Source organism: Lactuca serriola, chromosome 3, assembly GCF_051521515.1.
Source record: "Lactuca serriola cultivar US96UC23 chromosome 3, Lser_US96UC23_V15, whole genome shotgun sequence".
Classification (NCBI taxonomy): domain Eukaryota; kingdom Viridiplantae; phylum Streptophyta; class Magnoliopsida; order Asterales; family Asteraceae; genus Lactuca; species Lactuca serriola.
In genome coordinates this window covers 101,808,404-101,823,856 of record NC_136410.1, presented here as the reverse complement: position 1 = coordinate 101,823,856, position 15,453 = coordinate 101,808,404, and the positions used below count along the sequence as shown (strand labels likewise).

The following is a 15,453-nucleotide window of genomic DNA, read 5'->3' as shown; positions in this document are numbered from 1 at the left end:
TTGAAAAATCAAAAATATTTTCTTTTATTGAAAAATTAAAAATCCAAAAAGATTTTGGTTTAGTTTGTCTTTATTTTTTTGAAAAATTACAAAAATACCAAAAATATTTTTCATTTTTTTTTAGTTTTAACATGTGTATTGTGAGTTTTGTCAAGTTTCAAATACGAAGGATTCATGCGTTTGGATTTGAAGGATAGGTATGATCTCTATACATTTTGGATTAGTTAGGATGTCCCTAGAAGCATGCTGCTGCATGTTGTCTCAAGCCTCGTATGATTCTATGTATGGGAAATGAAAGCCTTGATGAAATTATCTCATGAAAATTTCTTCCCAACAAGGCTTGTATTTGCATAAATCAACAAGAGCTACCTTACTCTTCTCAAATGAGTTAAGAGTTTTCTGTTTTGTCCATTATAACAGAGGTACCATTCGATTCTTATCCAATCTTTTTAAACCAAACAAATCTTACATTCCAAATATTCGAAGACATTTGTCCTTGAGGTTTTTGATCAAACCAATCAAAACCTAGACAAATTACAAATCTGTGTTTATGATCTAATATCATGAGTCCGTGATAGAAGTGAAACCCAAAATATCATAAACCTTAAGGAATTGACGGGGAACCATGTTCCAGATCTTACGAAGCTTTTGCTTCAGTACCTTTATACTCCAAATCTTATTCATTTCTTTTGAGTGATCTTAATCAAACATTCGAAAACTACGATGTTTGTTCCCAACAAGATCCAACATAAATGTTTTTATGAATACGATTTCCGTGTGGGTATATTTTCAAAATCCTAGTTACGTTGAATATCATTCGCAACCAAGTTGTCAATGACTAAATTGGTCATACAACTAATTTTGTTTACAATTCCTCACCTTATCTTAAGGTTGATATGTAACAAAATTTTCGAAGCCACCCATGTGTCCAATAAAAGAAACCCTTCGAAACTTCTTTACAAGTTATCGATTGTAATTCACGGGAAACCACACAAACTGTTAATTATCTCTCTTCATAATTTTCGAAGATATCTTTGCCTGGGATAATATTGTTTTTGTGTCAAAAGAAATTGTTGACATCACAAGTTTTCAAAAGTTTCTTTTTCCTTGTTTCTCATCTAATTTATTTTGGAACACAGCACACACGAAATCCTTGAGGTTTGAGTAACACCAACTTAAACTGACGATTTCGAAATTCTGGTAAATGACTTCGCTTTTTAAACCTCAAAGTGAAAGAGTCTAACCTCTATTCCGAAGGCATCTGACGGTTACAATTCTTTTGGGGAATACCAAATAGTCATATCTCTTGATGACGCATGGTGTATGATAAGCGTGTAAGGCGTGTTGACAGTTACGATTGTTACTTTTTGATGAGTACATTCTGTTTTTCAAGGTGCCATGTCAGTAAGCATTTAATGTATCCCGCTTCAAATTCAAAATTCTAGGGTTACATATAAAAGGGAAAATCAGAACTCAATAACACTTTACGCGATCAAACTCTCTGAAATACAAAAACTCTATGTGCAATTCATCTTCTTCATACGTTCTTTACTCAAAATCATCTTCAATGGCGACTACTTCCTCACCAACTACTGATGAAATTATTAGTGTTCCAATTCTGAAGATCCAGGGTTCCAACTATCAAGTCGAATCGGATTTGTCAAAATATCCGGAAGAACTACAAATGCTTGTGGTTGCTTTACATAATTATGTTCTGTCTAAAGCAATGTTTGACTCATTTGCTGCTCCGATGTCGTGGTTATCAAAGGCAGGTTCTACGGCGTCATACAACAAGGAGACTGGATGTGTTGAATTCACAATGGTCACAGATACAAGAATTAGGGTCTCAAAGAGGGTGTTTTGCAAGATTTTGGGAATTCCGAATTCTGGCCCGTATGATGAACTTACTTCTTCACAAGTGGTGTATATGTTCAATGAGATGGGTCACCAAACTCCATTGACAAGAATTAGTGATTTCAAGAAGTCGGGGTTACCAACAATTTGAAACTTTTTATTTGGAATCTTTCTTAGATGTCTCACTGGAAGAACTGTGGGGTTGGATAAGGGAAGGATGAAGGTCTATGCAATGGTAGCTGGGCTATACTACGATTTGCAAGTTGATTATTCTGAGCAGTTATGGACAGAGTTCATAACAAGTATTTCGAAGACTAGTGCTAAGCAGAGGATTTCTTGTGCATGATATTGGAGTCTGATAGTCCAATATGTCTATCAGAAGGAGAAAATCGAAGTTCCGGATTACGAAGAGAAAGTCGTTTTCCACATGTATGGTAGTCCGAAGGAGGTACATGATGATCCGGCTATATTTACCACAGTTGCTTGTATTCCGGATGCAATGCTCAAGAAGGTGGATCCCACGAATAATGTGTTGGTGTCATATTTACAATCTATTGACACAACCGTTGTTACTGGGATGTTACAACAAGAAGAGAAGAAAAAGTCGAAGAAATCAAAGAAGACAGAGGGTGAGTCTTCGGAAAAAGGGGTGAAAGCAGAACAAAAGAATCAGGAGCTAATCGTTACATCTCGAACTGTCGAAGAGGTGTCTCCTGTTTTAACTTCAGTGGCTGATACACCGATTATCGAAGCCTCTCCATCAAAAGAAACGATTCCTTCGAAGACGGGGGTTTTTCGAAGAATAAAAATTAAAAGAAAATCTCAGTTGGTGAAGAAAACACAAGTTACTCATCAAGGGGTTACCGTTAGAGAAATTCCAGCTCCGGTATCTCCATCTTCTAAGAAGCGAAGGGCTGAAGATATGGCGAAACTTTTGAAGAAAACCCAACGTATCGAAGAAGTGGATCAAGTTCCTGAGACTCCCGAAGATGACATTCCAAAAGAAGTAGAAATCCTTCAGTCTACTGAGATTTCGAAGCCTGCTGATATAAAGCTTATTGAATCAACGTCTTTACCACAGGTTACTTCAACAACTGATTCTCCAACATTCCAATCTATAATGGATCAACCTTTCACCACCATATTCTCTACACAATCAACTGATCCACCAAATCCATCATCACCTGTTGCTGAAACAATGGCTATTGATGAGGAAACTGACAACGAAGGGTTTGGAGGAACATTCGAAGCTCTTTCCTTTGATAAAGCTGAAGAAGATTTTCCTGACCATATGCTGATGACGATGAAGCAATTCAAGATATTGAATTCAAAATTGAATTCTATCTTGCAATCTCAAGCAGATGTGGGAAGTGCTGGAATTAATATCATGGAAGTCGATTCTGTTATGAAGGAAATGGAAAGCAGGGTGATTTCGAAGGCAACAGGGTTAATACGTGATTCTGAAAGCCGCATTCTTGAGAAGACTGATCAGACTGATAGTTCTACAGAGAATAGAATCAATTCTCTGAGATCTGATTTTTTGAAGGAAGTGAAGGATTTGAAGACTGTTACGAAGGAGCGTCATGTGCTCTTCGTACAGGAAGTTAAGAAGGTTCGAGAAGACGTTAATATGCAGATTCGTGAACTTCGTGAAGAAATGACGAAGGAAGTTCAACATATTCAACAAGGGTATGAATCAGCACATCAGAAGATCGACATTATTTGTGATGCGGTTGTTCAGTGTGTTAAGATGTTCGAACAAGTAAATCCTCAGATGATCTCTCTTTCAGCCACAGAAGTACAACATTTTGGAGAATTGGTGAAGCTGCTGAAAGAACTCAAAGAAATATCTTCAAAATCATCTTCTCCGATTATCTCTCAAGAATTTCTTTCTCAGAAATTCATTCATTTCGAAGCCATCCTACAAAAACATCTTACTCCATTACTTAGACTTTCAAGCCTTTTGCCGAACGTATCAGATGCCCCACCTGCTGTCACAGGGGTGCAAGGGGGAGAAAAGGTTGGTCAAGCAAAGGCTGGGGAACATGAGAAGATATCTGAAGATTCGAAGGTGGTAGGAAAAGTTTATCCTTCGAAAGTTGTGGTTAAACCAAGAATAGTTTCAGCTGCTCCAGTCATTTCGACTGTGACTACAACTGTTCCAATTTCAAGACCTATTACAAAAGGTACTGTAAATGAGAATGTAGTTACTTCGAATGTATCTTCGTCAAAGAATGCAGCACCTTCGAATGTTAAAGACAAAGGAAAAGGAGTCTTGGTTGAGAAGACTAACAAAGAGAAGAAAGCTGAGGTGGCAGCTGAAGTTGAAAGAATGAGGCATGTTGAAAGTATAATGCGTCAGAGAGCTCTTGAAGGTTCGAATGTTGATAAGGGAGATCCTTCGAAATTGTTCAATTACGAAACTATTGAATCAAGGGTGATGTTCGATCATATGTATTCGTTTGAAAAGATTCCGAAGAAGAGTTTTGTGGTGACAAATACTGATTATGGTTAACTAGATTTTCCGATCAACGAGATGATGTTCATCATGCCACAGTTTAAAGCAGAGACAAAGTCTATGGATGTTGAAGAGGGAAAGAAGATGAAGATACGATTTCACGATGTGTTAGCAACGGCTCAAGAAGAAGTTTGGTTCTGGGAAAAGATCAAGAAGGTGATATCCATAAAAAGGGATGCCATTTTCGAAGGAAAGTTTCAGAATTTGAAATATGTTGTGATAAGAGCAAGTGGAAAGATACAAGAGTTCACTGTGGCGGACTTTCCATTGATGAATACTTACGATCTCATCAATGTTGCTCTGATACTTAAAGACAAATCCTTCTCTTTTCTCCAAGAAACAGAACCAAATGTCTTCAGTCTTGGGTGTAGGCACATAAAAAATTTCTTGGAGAATTATTTCGAGTGCTTAGCTCAAACTGATGTCGAACTTGCTACTGTTAAAGGCATCGACATTACAGCACCAATGGCACCTATGAAGAAGCAGGTTGAGTTGAAAAAGTACGAAGACGGTGAAATATGTTTAAAGCCATTGGGGATTGTCTTTGCAGGAAAAGATAAAGCTGGAAGAGCTAAAAGATTCTTGTTTCAAACTTCTGAAGTGGAGAGATATAAGAATTCTCAATATACGAACTTAATTGTTCGTATGAATCATTGCAAGAAGAATTCAGAAGGAGATAAGAAGGAGATAAAGAAAGTTATCTCTTGGTACATGGAAATCCGAAGAGTGCTGATGTATGCTGTTCAACTACTAACTTCATGAAGACTTCGACCTTTATTCCAAAGGGGGAGATTGTTAGGGTATAAATGTTGTAATAAGTCGAAGTGTTAGTTATGTTGTTACGAAGGATCTCTAGTCTTCGTAAGTAGAGTCTTCGGATGTAATGTTATATTTACTAAGGCATTTTAATGAATAGTCTGAATGTCTAGTCCTTAGTATTTTGTTATGCTTTTGTACTCCTATAAATAGGAGACTGTACTGAGTGAGAACTTAACTTTTCACACACTTTTTACAGAGAATTCATTTTGTACTCTGTAAAATTGAAAGCATAATATGAGCTGAACAAATATTATATTTACTCTCGTGTTCATCATTTTTCTTCTTTCTGAATTCTTAATTGAATTGATTTTAAACTCGATTGCAAATCTCATCAATCGGGCTCTGTGCGGGTAGAGTTCGACTCGAAAAAAACTCTTTTTTCTCGGGGGTCTTCGGGTGCTAGGATGGTATTCTAGGCTTCAGGGGTGTTAGGATAGTTTGAGAGATAGTAAAGGGTGTAAAACTATAAGATTTGTACACAAAATCTGGACAACTTCGCTTTCTATTTATAGTGGCCAAATCCTCACATTACGCGCGGCGTAATCTTCATGTACGCGGGGCGTACTGCCTTGTGAGGTTCTACGCTAGGCGTAGACCGAGTACGCTGGGCATAGGAAGGGATCATCTCAGACGCGTCAAGGCTACGAACACGTGTGCACCATGCAAAGGAGTAGGTGACGTGGCCAATCTCGAACCGTAAACACGAGTACGTTGGGCGTACATACTTCGTACGCTTGGCGTACTTCTAGTCTTGAAGTTTGTGCCTGAAACTTCAATAAATCATATCTTTCTCATATAGGCTCCGTTTTTTACGTTCTTTATATCCATGTGTAGGTGAAGTTATACTCTACAACTTTCGTTTAGACACCATCGGCTAATTTTGATTTTATTTTTAAAGTTATATTTTAACAGGCCGGGATAGGAAAATTCCGTTAAAAATTCATTACTTCTTCATCCGACGCCCGTTTTTGTGTGTCTTTTTTCGTTTAACTACTATCGATAAGATCTTCGATTCTCGTTTAGGTTTTTTCGGCTAAAAATCGTTCGATCTATAATTCGAATTCCGGGCTACATACTACTATGTCAAATCTTAGAAAATTCATAAATTCCTCATACGAAGTAAGATTTTGACATTCTTTTTATGCACGCTATCGGTTTAACGAGTACTACGACTTTCATTTAGATTGCTAAAGCTAAAAGGCACTTTATCGTAAACTCACTTTTTACGTCACACAACGTCGTGCCGGTTCTGTCGCGAAACTTCGACAGGTCATAACTTTTTCGTTATAACTTGGATTTCGGTATTCTTTTATATCTTCGGAATCCTTGTTTCAACAACTACAACCTTCTTCATGGATATCGGGTTTATCTAACATTTAATTTTGACGCTTATTTCTTTATCCTTAATTTATTATATTATAACAATTAAGTATAAAACACATAATACTCAAATAATACATCTTTATTATTTCAAAACAAGTTACAAAGGTTGACCTAGACTATTACATCATCTTTAATGCTTTAGCCCAGAAACACAAGTGTTACACATAATCAAAACAACCACTCCAGATATCTCTTTGAGGCAAATTATCAAACAGGTGGAGGACATAATGACAATGTAGATTACATATCAAATATCAAATCAAACACCAAACCAAAACACACGCTAAAATGTTTTTTTTTTCTTTTTAAATTGCAGCAATAACAACACATAATTGTTTTTTTTTCTTATCAAACTGAGCAATACAAAACCCAAAAAATAGATTTTTTTTCTTTAACTATGTGTGTAAATAATAGATTACAGAAATTTAGATTATACAAAATCAATTTTATGAGTTCAAACTTACCGAGGGGTGTTGGAATTTGGAGAATACAAAATCGATTTGTCAAACAAATCCTTTATTCTTGCCGTCAATACATGCACGACCAATTTCTTGCTCCTCCTTGGTGGTGTTGGTAGCGGACATAGTGACGCAAAGGGGTTCCGACGGCAACAATAGCATTGATCGAGCACACCAGGTAAGGGGGGGGGGGGGGGGGGGGGGAAGGAGGAAGGCGGCTGAAAATAGAGAGGAAACAGGAAGAAGAATGTCGACGTCTTTTGGGGATTTATTGATGTGTAGAATTTTAAATAATTAAACAAACTTGCCTAAATAAAAGAGATTAATGAATTAATTATCTAGTTACCAAAATTAATTAATAGTTAAGATTAAAAATTTATCATTATACTAATTTTCAAAACAATTGGTCTATTTTAATTCTTACGTCTACACAATAATTGTTTATCCACATTTGAATATATATATATATATATATATATATATATATATATATATATATATATATATATATATACTCCCTCCGTCCTAATATTATTATCCACAGACAAAAAACACACATATTAAGAAAAACATTAATTAGTACTAACTTTATATAATAAAATGTCAGTTTTGTCCTTACTTTGCATTTAATGTTCCATTAAATGCTTAGTTGGTTTAGTAATAATGAGAGAGTATTTTGGTAAAAATGTTATTTATTTTTAGAAATGGACTATTATTTTGGGACAAACCAAAAAGGAAAGATGAACTATAATTTTGGGACGGAGGGAGTATTAGTTTATAACACGTAGAAACAATGGTTAAAAAATAATATTCACATATTAATTTATAGTTTTTTTTTTCATTTTTAAAATTAAAAAGTCACATAATCATATATTTATATATGTAAAGTATCGAACGTAATAAATATTATAATAAATTGCAATTAGTATGTTTTTTTATTCCTTATTTCAAAATTTTATTTTAAAAAATACTTATTATTTATATTTTAATATTTTTTTTTAATAAACTCGTGTAATATACAAGTTTATAGTAATAAGCTTAAAAAAAAAAAAAAAAAAAAAAAAAAAAAAAAAAATCCGATCTACCCTAATAAATAAAAATGATTTTGCCACATGTCATTTCTTCATAATTTAGAGATATATTTATTTTCCACTTATCATTTATTTCATTTTCCATTTCTAATATATTATTAATTAGTTTTCATAAATTAATGATAGATATTAATTTCAAATTTTAAATTTTAAATTTCAATTTCAATTTCAAATAAATTTACAGTTTAAACCTTTGTGTTTAATATTTTGTTATAATTAACCTGTTTAGGATACGGGTCTGATAACTAAACAATAATTTTAATTTATTTATTTTTTGCATGTCTTTTTTCTCATAATTTTTATTTATTTCAAATTTCAAATTCAAATAAACTTATCATTTAATCGTTTTGTTTTAATCAACCCGTATAATATACGGTTTCACAACTAGTGCTCTAATAATAAACAAAGACAAAATAGCTGTCAAAAGATATCTTTCCATGATTTTCACAATGTAAGCATTGTGAAATTACTTTATGTCCGATAAACAATAATTTCGCAATATATGCCTCCTATCAATTATCATTTTTAGCTACTTTTCCAATTCGTGGTCATTTTGTTAAATCTATACGCATTAGTTGACTATCTATTTGACTTTCTCAATGAATATCATTGACCAAGGAATCAAACTTAACAAATCTCCCTATACCTAATAAAAGAAACAACACTCGAAGAATAACATATTAAAATTCTATTTAATCCGACTTAACAAAAAGCTTATTCACAATCAATGAAATTTGATCATTCCATTGTTTTTTTGATTCCATTCCATCACACACAACCAAAAGAAACATCCATAATTTTCTCAATTTGAAAGGCCATGAAATAGTTATTTTCAAGAAAGCACAACGCAATACAACCCTAGCATCGAATTGAAGTTCACATCTTCTGATCTTCAAAAAAATCACATGCCACATCAACAGATTATGTACTATGGCTATTGGTTTTACCAGTCAAATTTGTTCTTAAAAGTTGATTTCCCAATTGGTTATTTAAGATTAACACAAATATATTTACTATTAAAGAAAAAGATTAATCAAACTGAAATATAAAAAGATGTGCTACAAAAAGACCCACCCCACATTAAACAATAACAAAAAGAGAGTTACAATGGCAGAAGAATAACAGGGCAAGGAATAAACTCAGCTAGCAAGTTTGCATCTACATGCTTTGAATGGATGGCTTCCATACTCATAATAACCAAATCTAAATTCATATCATCTGCAATTTCACCTATAATTGCAGTTGGCTTGCTTCCTTCCCCAAGTCTCTCTAAAAGCTTGAATTCTTGGAACCCCCCTTTTTTATTTAAACATAAAAAAAAATATTCAAGAATCATTAATCAAATCATAAAACAGAACATGTTGTACTGTGTTTGGCATGCATTAAACTCAGACTGACATTGATGTCGATGTTACAAACATTGCAACCCTTTTTGTCCCCCCCCAAAAAGGTGTGATAGGGACTCGTTCTCGATCTCTCGTATGTGAAAAAGACGTAAACGCCCTTCTCATCCTCATCATCGGAAATAGCCCTAAAAAGCTTGTCCAGTTTTGTGTAACAAACGCACTGCGTTTGTTACAATTAATTGGAGTGGACAAGCTTTTTAGGGCTATTTTGGATGATGAGGATGAGAAGGGCGTTTACGTCTTTTTCACATATGAGAGATCGAGAACAAGTCCCTATCATACCTTTTTGGGAAGGACAAAAAGAGTTGCAATGTTTGTACTGTCAACATCAATATCAGTCTCAGTCCAATGTATGTCAAACACAGTACACAAAAAGAAAGCAGGCCTACCTTCAGACAAATGCCAACGGATGCTTGAAAGCTGAGTGTCATGTTCAGGTAATGATTCTTTCAGCTTTTCGTCAATGACTACAAAACAGAAGTTTTATACAAATTCAGTTTTGGCTTCATAGAGGTTTTTATGAATGAATTTGTGTTTATTCAATTGAATTTATAAAAAGTAAACGAGAGTCATACCCACAACAGTTATGTCAGCACCATATTTCTTGGCCAAAGCAGCTGTAGTCGCTGCAGCCTATTAAGAGTTATAATTTATGAATGAATCAGGAGAAAAAGATTAAAGATTTCAATCTCACATATTTAATAATACTAATAAGGGTGGAAGCAATAAAGAAAGCAATAACCTGTCTAGTTCCTTCAGAGAGATAAGGATTCCTATCTGTTATTGGAAGAAGAAGGTGTTTGAATTCAGAAAAGGCCTCAGCAACTGAATTGGGCCCAGAAGCTTGTGGTTTGACTGCAACTGAGATAAGTATGATGGTTAAGAACATGAGCAAAACAAAAGATTCTACTCAATCTATTTTCATCCTGATAAAAGATATGCACAGAGTGATGATCTGTAATGAGCTATTTTCATTTCAAACTATTTAGGTCCATCTGTAATTGCTGTAGCGAAGAGAAACTAATGAATCCAAAATCTATTTTCAAACTATTAATGTCATTGACTTTACTTCCATGTTTGATGATCTTTTATTTAGCAGGTTCTGGAGATTTACTTCGTCAGTTAGTGAATAACATTTAGGGTTTTGACCTATTCTTAAACAAATTCATGGAAAGACGTCCAATTTCGATGGGAACAACGAAAAATAAGTTAAAGAGCAATAATCAAGGCTATCACCATAGCACATTTACTGACATTTAAAGTAACAGTAGAGGAACAAAATCCTTTAGATTTCTCAAAAATATTGATACGAAAAACATTATTGATCAGAACTCAATCATATTCGTAAGAAAAATATACCTGTTCGACGAATTCTTAGGATATCCGGAAAACTCGAAAGCCTTCGTGATTCACGGTTGCGGGAATGAGATGAAAATAAGGAAGATGTCGATAATGATGATTTTGGAGAAATTGCAAAAGAAGAAGTTAGTATAGAATGTTTTGATGATGTTTCGATATGAACAAGTGATGAATAGTTTGCGAACGCCATTATCGGATAAATCGTAACCCTAATAGTAACCCTTTTCGGTGAGTTTGAGCAGCAGAGTGTAGTAGAGTCTAGAAATTGGATAATGCAAGAAGAGATCGCTTCGGGTCTTTTGAGACTTTGACCACCTAAGAATTTTTTTTTTAAGAGAATATATTTAGTTTAAAAATTCAAGGAGTAATGTTTATATATATATATATTTTTTTTAAACAGCCGGCAAAACAAAAAAATATACACCCCAATAATATAAACCTATTTTTTATCCAATTAAATGTAAACTTTTTTTTTTATCCAATTAAATGTCATAAGCATTGTGATATGCTTTTAGTTCCTGAAAACAGATACGTTTTTGTCCTTCAAAATCATCCAATAATGCACTAAACTAAAGACAATCTCATATTTTGAGTGTTATTGTCCCCAAGCGATCACATTGAGCATCCACCTTAAGGCATTTTTCCTCCAAACAAAGCAAGTGATCTTCAAGCAAACGAATCTATACTATGTGTACCAGACTTCAAGTTGCCTTAAGAATATGATAGAACCCTTGTCATCAACATTCCAAACCTCAAAAAGGTTTTTAGTCAAACGGTATTAGGTGGTGCACTCAATCCTTAAGGACGAGGGTTCAAGTCTCATCGTGAACGTATGTGGATTTAGATGTTAGTTTAGGTGTAGATTATATATTATATTTGCTGTTTGAAAAAATATATATTCTAAACCCACATGTCATTTAGAGATTTCAAGCCAAACATGTTTTATCGATCTTTTAGCTAAAAGTTTGTCATAAATCAACTTAATACCATGCATCGATTAGATAACACCAAATTGAGTCGTACCTAATTTTTAATCGCCACCACCATTTAGTAAGAAGCGCCAAGTCTCAACTCAAGAGAGCTAACCCCCCCCCCCCCCCCCCCCCCCCCCCCGGTTTCTTTCGATCTAGCAACAACATCCCAAGCCACCAAATTAGTTTTCTTTTATATTCATCTCCTCGCCATAAAGCATCATCTCAAACTATCTAACACATTAATTACTTTTTAGGAGGCGTAAAAAAGGAAAAGTAATAAAATATGAGACTAAAAAGAACTGAGTTAACAAGGATAAGTCTACCTCCAAACGAGAGACTTTTAGCTTTCCTTTTGGATAATTTCGCCTTAGGTTTGTCATCATTGGATTCCAATTCTTAACAAGTTTCATATTAGCCCTAACTGAAAGGCCAAAATAAGCGAAGGGAGGGAGGCGAACTCACATTTAAATATGCTAGCAAGTTTATTGATCTCCAAGCTATCAACATAAATCATGTACACCTTGATTTTATGCAGGTTTACCTTTAACCCCAAAGCAAGAAAAAAACAAAGAAACCTATGAAGATTAATAAAATTAATATTTGACCACTCGTCAATAAATGTCATATCGTTGATGTATGTAAGATGTGAAAGAGAGATACCATTCAATGGAAGAGATAAACCTCGAACATAATGAAGTTCACAAGTCCTTTTCCATATAGAGTTCCTCCATGGCAACGATAAAGAGAAATGTTGATAACAGATCCTCTTTGCTCGCTCCTCTAATGTTTTCAAATTCCTTTATGGGTGAGCCGTTGACCAAAATTGAGGCCCTACTTAATGAAAGACAACCCCTAACTCATATTGTTCATTTTCATCCTAACTCCATTTGTTCTATAATTGAGTCTAAGAACTCCCAACTAAACAAGTTAAAACCCTTATCTTAGTCCACTTTGAAAATCAAAGTTTTATTCTTAAACTTTTTGGTCCAAGAAACAACTTCTTTAAGTAAGAGCGGGTCATCCAAGATGTTTCTATCTTCCACATAATCGGTGCTAATAATATTATCCAAGATTTCTTCAAAATGATTAGTAAAAATCTTCAAAAGAACCCATTATGAATATCCAATTCGTTCTTTTCACCAACAAAACCCTTACCACCATCCTAATTAGAAAATATGGACTTGTACAGTTTGTGTTCGGTTTTAGTAGAAACCGACTCATACTCATCTCTAACAAATTTTGATGTGAAGGTTAGTTTTTGTACATAGTTACAACCTCAAGGGCTTTTTATGGATAAGTTTAGGACGAATAGAGTCAGAGTTCGCCATTGTGGTTCTTCCATGGAAGAGAACAGTAGTTACACCACTGATGGCGACGGCGGCTCATCAGAAACTCCGCCACCGCTAACGGAAGGTATGACCACCGTATCTCATCACTATTTCGGAGATTCAAATGGCTCCGACGATGCCGTCTCCATCACAATCATCGAGGTTTTCCCTCTTCATGAGTTTCCCTTCTCCCTTTTTCTGTAAATTGATAAACATTTCGATCTAGCTTGCCTGTTCTCCACGCACGAATACACAGAAAAATTCTCATTGTTTCGTAGCAAACGAATAAGGTGTGAATTGCACGAAATCACCTACTAAAGGCCACGATCAAATGTACAGAGCATGAAAGAAGACTACGGCTTGTTCGTGTGGCCATGTAGTGTTATTCTAGCAGAGTACGTATGGCAACAAAGATCTCGATTTACCGGAATTCGCGTGGTTGAGGTAATTCCGAAACTTAAACATACACAATTTACATCGTTTTAGCTACTTTGTTTTAGATAAATCATGATTCATTCCGTGTTCTGTTTATGATTAATCGATTATCAATTCCTTAATCTCAACATAACGTTTATCTGCAGCTTGGAGCTGGAACATCACTTCCTGGCTTGATTGCTGCAAAAGTAGGTGCACATGTTATTCTTACTGATGACTCCAACAGACTAGAGGTATAAACAAGGCTTGTACAATGTACATTACTTCTAATTACTCTGAATCTGTTTCTTACAAGCTTGTAATATTCAATTTGCAGGTTTTGGACAACATGAGAAGAGTCTGTGAGCTTAATAATGTCAAGTGTGAGGTAATAATTCATGTAGATAACAACTGTTAATAATCATCTTTATTTCCCCTTTCTGTGTGTATATACTATATACACTTCCATGGATTTTTTCTAGTCATTTGAAGCTTTGAACACATGATACATTCATATATTCACCTCAACTATATCTTATAGGTAATGGGGCTTACATGGGGTGTATGGGATGAATCCATCTTCAGTTTGCAACCACAAGTAATCCTTGGAGCTGATGTGTTATATGACTCAAGTGGTAGGGTATAAGATATATCATATATGCATTATTATCATCCATTTTCTATGCTTATATTACATAAGAAGTTTAAAGTTCCCATTTATAATGTTTTTGTGACATATTACAAAGCCTTTGACAACCTCTTTGCAACTGTGAAATTCCTTCTGGAGAATGCACCTGGATCAGTTTTTATTACAAGTTATCACAATAGAAGGTAATAATTGTTTTAAATTAGACAATTAAATACTCTTTACTCTTTCAAGTTTCACCCCTATGAGATTTTTTTTTACTTATGCAGTGGGCATCACCTTATTGAGTTCTTGATGGTGAAATGGCAATTGAAATGTGTGAAGCTTCTGGATGGATTTTCGTTCCTTCCTTCTTGGAAGGCTTCTGGTTTAAGTGGCAACATTCAATTGGTTGAAATTCGAGTTTAGATTGTTAATCTATTAATCTTTCTGGTGTTTGTATCTTCTAGATTGTTTATTGTGCAAAGTTCCATACTACACATTTCTAGGTTAGCTAAAATGACATATCTGCATTGATTGGAAATTTGGAATCACATTCTTTACAATCCACATTAATCTGAATTACAATCCATAAAAATTGCATTACGAGGTTGTTTGATATGCCTCTTATTGGGTCTGGTAAAATCGTAAGAGGCTGAGTTTGACTCGGTCAAATTCAGGCTGTTTGATACCACACCAGACAGGGGTGGAGCTTCAATGTTTGATTCGGGGGGCCGAAAATATAATATGTATAAAAATTGGTAAACAGGGGGGGCCACAGCAAAAATTTTATATTTTTAGGCCTAAAATGTATAAAATGAAACTATAAGGACTATTTATATACAAAAAATCAGGGGCGGCCACATCCCCCCCTTGCCCTTATAAAGCTCCGCCAATGACACCAGAAGCCTCTGACTTGGTCTTGGCTCCTCTGATATGCCTCTTACTCGATCATATTCATTGGGTCTGACTCAATCAGACATTGACTCAATCAGATCTGACTCAATCAACAACTATCAAACAACTCTGAAGTCATGGTGAGGTCTTATGTTGTAGATAGCTAATAAGACACTATAATATCATGGATACTTTGTGCTCCCATGAGTAAAAAAATGTCCTTTAAATTTAGATCATCAAAGTGAAAGTCTTATTAAGACATGGTAGGAATAGAATCTATCCCATGGGTTCTTTATAACTTTGGAACTAGCAATTAACTTACAATTC

General features: G+C 34.7%; 2 protein-coding genes across 2 annotated transcripts; one reads left to right on the top strand and one right to left on the bottom strand.

Moving 5' to 3' along the window:
• Positions 1-9,132: 9,132 nt before the first annotated feature.
• Positions 9,133-11,202, bottom strand: LOC145092968 (uncharacterized). Its single transcript, XM_079030978.1, has 5 exons — positions 10,889-11,202; positions 10,272-10,390; positions 10,105-10,162; positions 9,919-9,996; positions 9,133-9,419 (listed from the first exon to the last, which is right to left on the bottom strand). The coding sequence occupies exons 1-5, from the start codon at positions 11,076-11,078 to the stop codon at positions 9,226-9,228; spliced, it is 639 nt and encodes a 212-aa protein (XP_078887104.1). The 5' UTR covers positions 11,079-11,202; the 3' UTR covers positions 9,133-9,225.
• A 1,969-nt stretch (positions 11,203-13,171) lies between these two features.
• On the top strand, positions 13,172-14,799 carry LOC145094601 (Putative methyltransferase family protein). The gene is made up of 7 exons (XM_079032739.1): positions 13,172-13,352; positions 13,530-13,634; positions 13,772-13,858; positions 13,942-13,992; positions 14,146-14,239; positions 14,351-14,435; positions 14,520-14,799. The coding sequence occupies exons 1-7, from the start codon at positions 13,203-13,205 to the stop codon at positions 14,656-14,658; spliced, it is 711 nt and encodes a 236-aa protein (XP_078888865.1). The 5' UTR covers positions 13,172-13,202; the 3' UTR covers positions 14,659-14,799.
• Positions 14,800-15,453: the final 654 nt, after the last annotated feature.

Bases quoted from the DNA above. Each gene is read 5' to 3' on its own strand.
- LOC145092968 (XM_079030978.1), bottom strand. From the start codon at position 11,078: ATGGCGTTCGCAAACTATTCATCACTTGTTCATATCGAAACATCATCA. The intron at 10,163-10,271 runs GTTATTGCTTTC...AACTCTTAATAG, and splicing joins TCTCTGAAGGAACTAGACAG to GCTGCAGCGACTACAGCTGC. The intron at 9,997-10,104 runs GTATGACTCTCG...TCTGTTTTGTAG, and splicing joins TGCTGACATAACTGTTGTGG to TCATTGACGAAAAGCTGAAA.
- LOC145094601 (XM_079032739.1), top strand. From the start codon at position 13,203: ATGGAAGAGAACAGTAGTTACACCACTGATGGCGACGGCGGCTCATCA. The intron at 13,859-13,941 runs GTATAAACAAGG...TTCAATTTGCAG, and splicing joins ATGACTCCAACAGACTAGAG to GTTTTGGACAACATGAGAAG. The intron at 14,240-14,350 runs GTAGGGTATAAG...CATATTACAAAG, and splicing joins TGTGTTATATGACTCAAGTG to CCTTTGACAACCTCTTTGCA.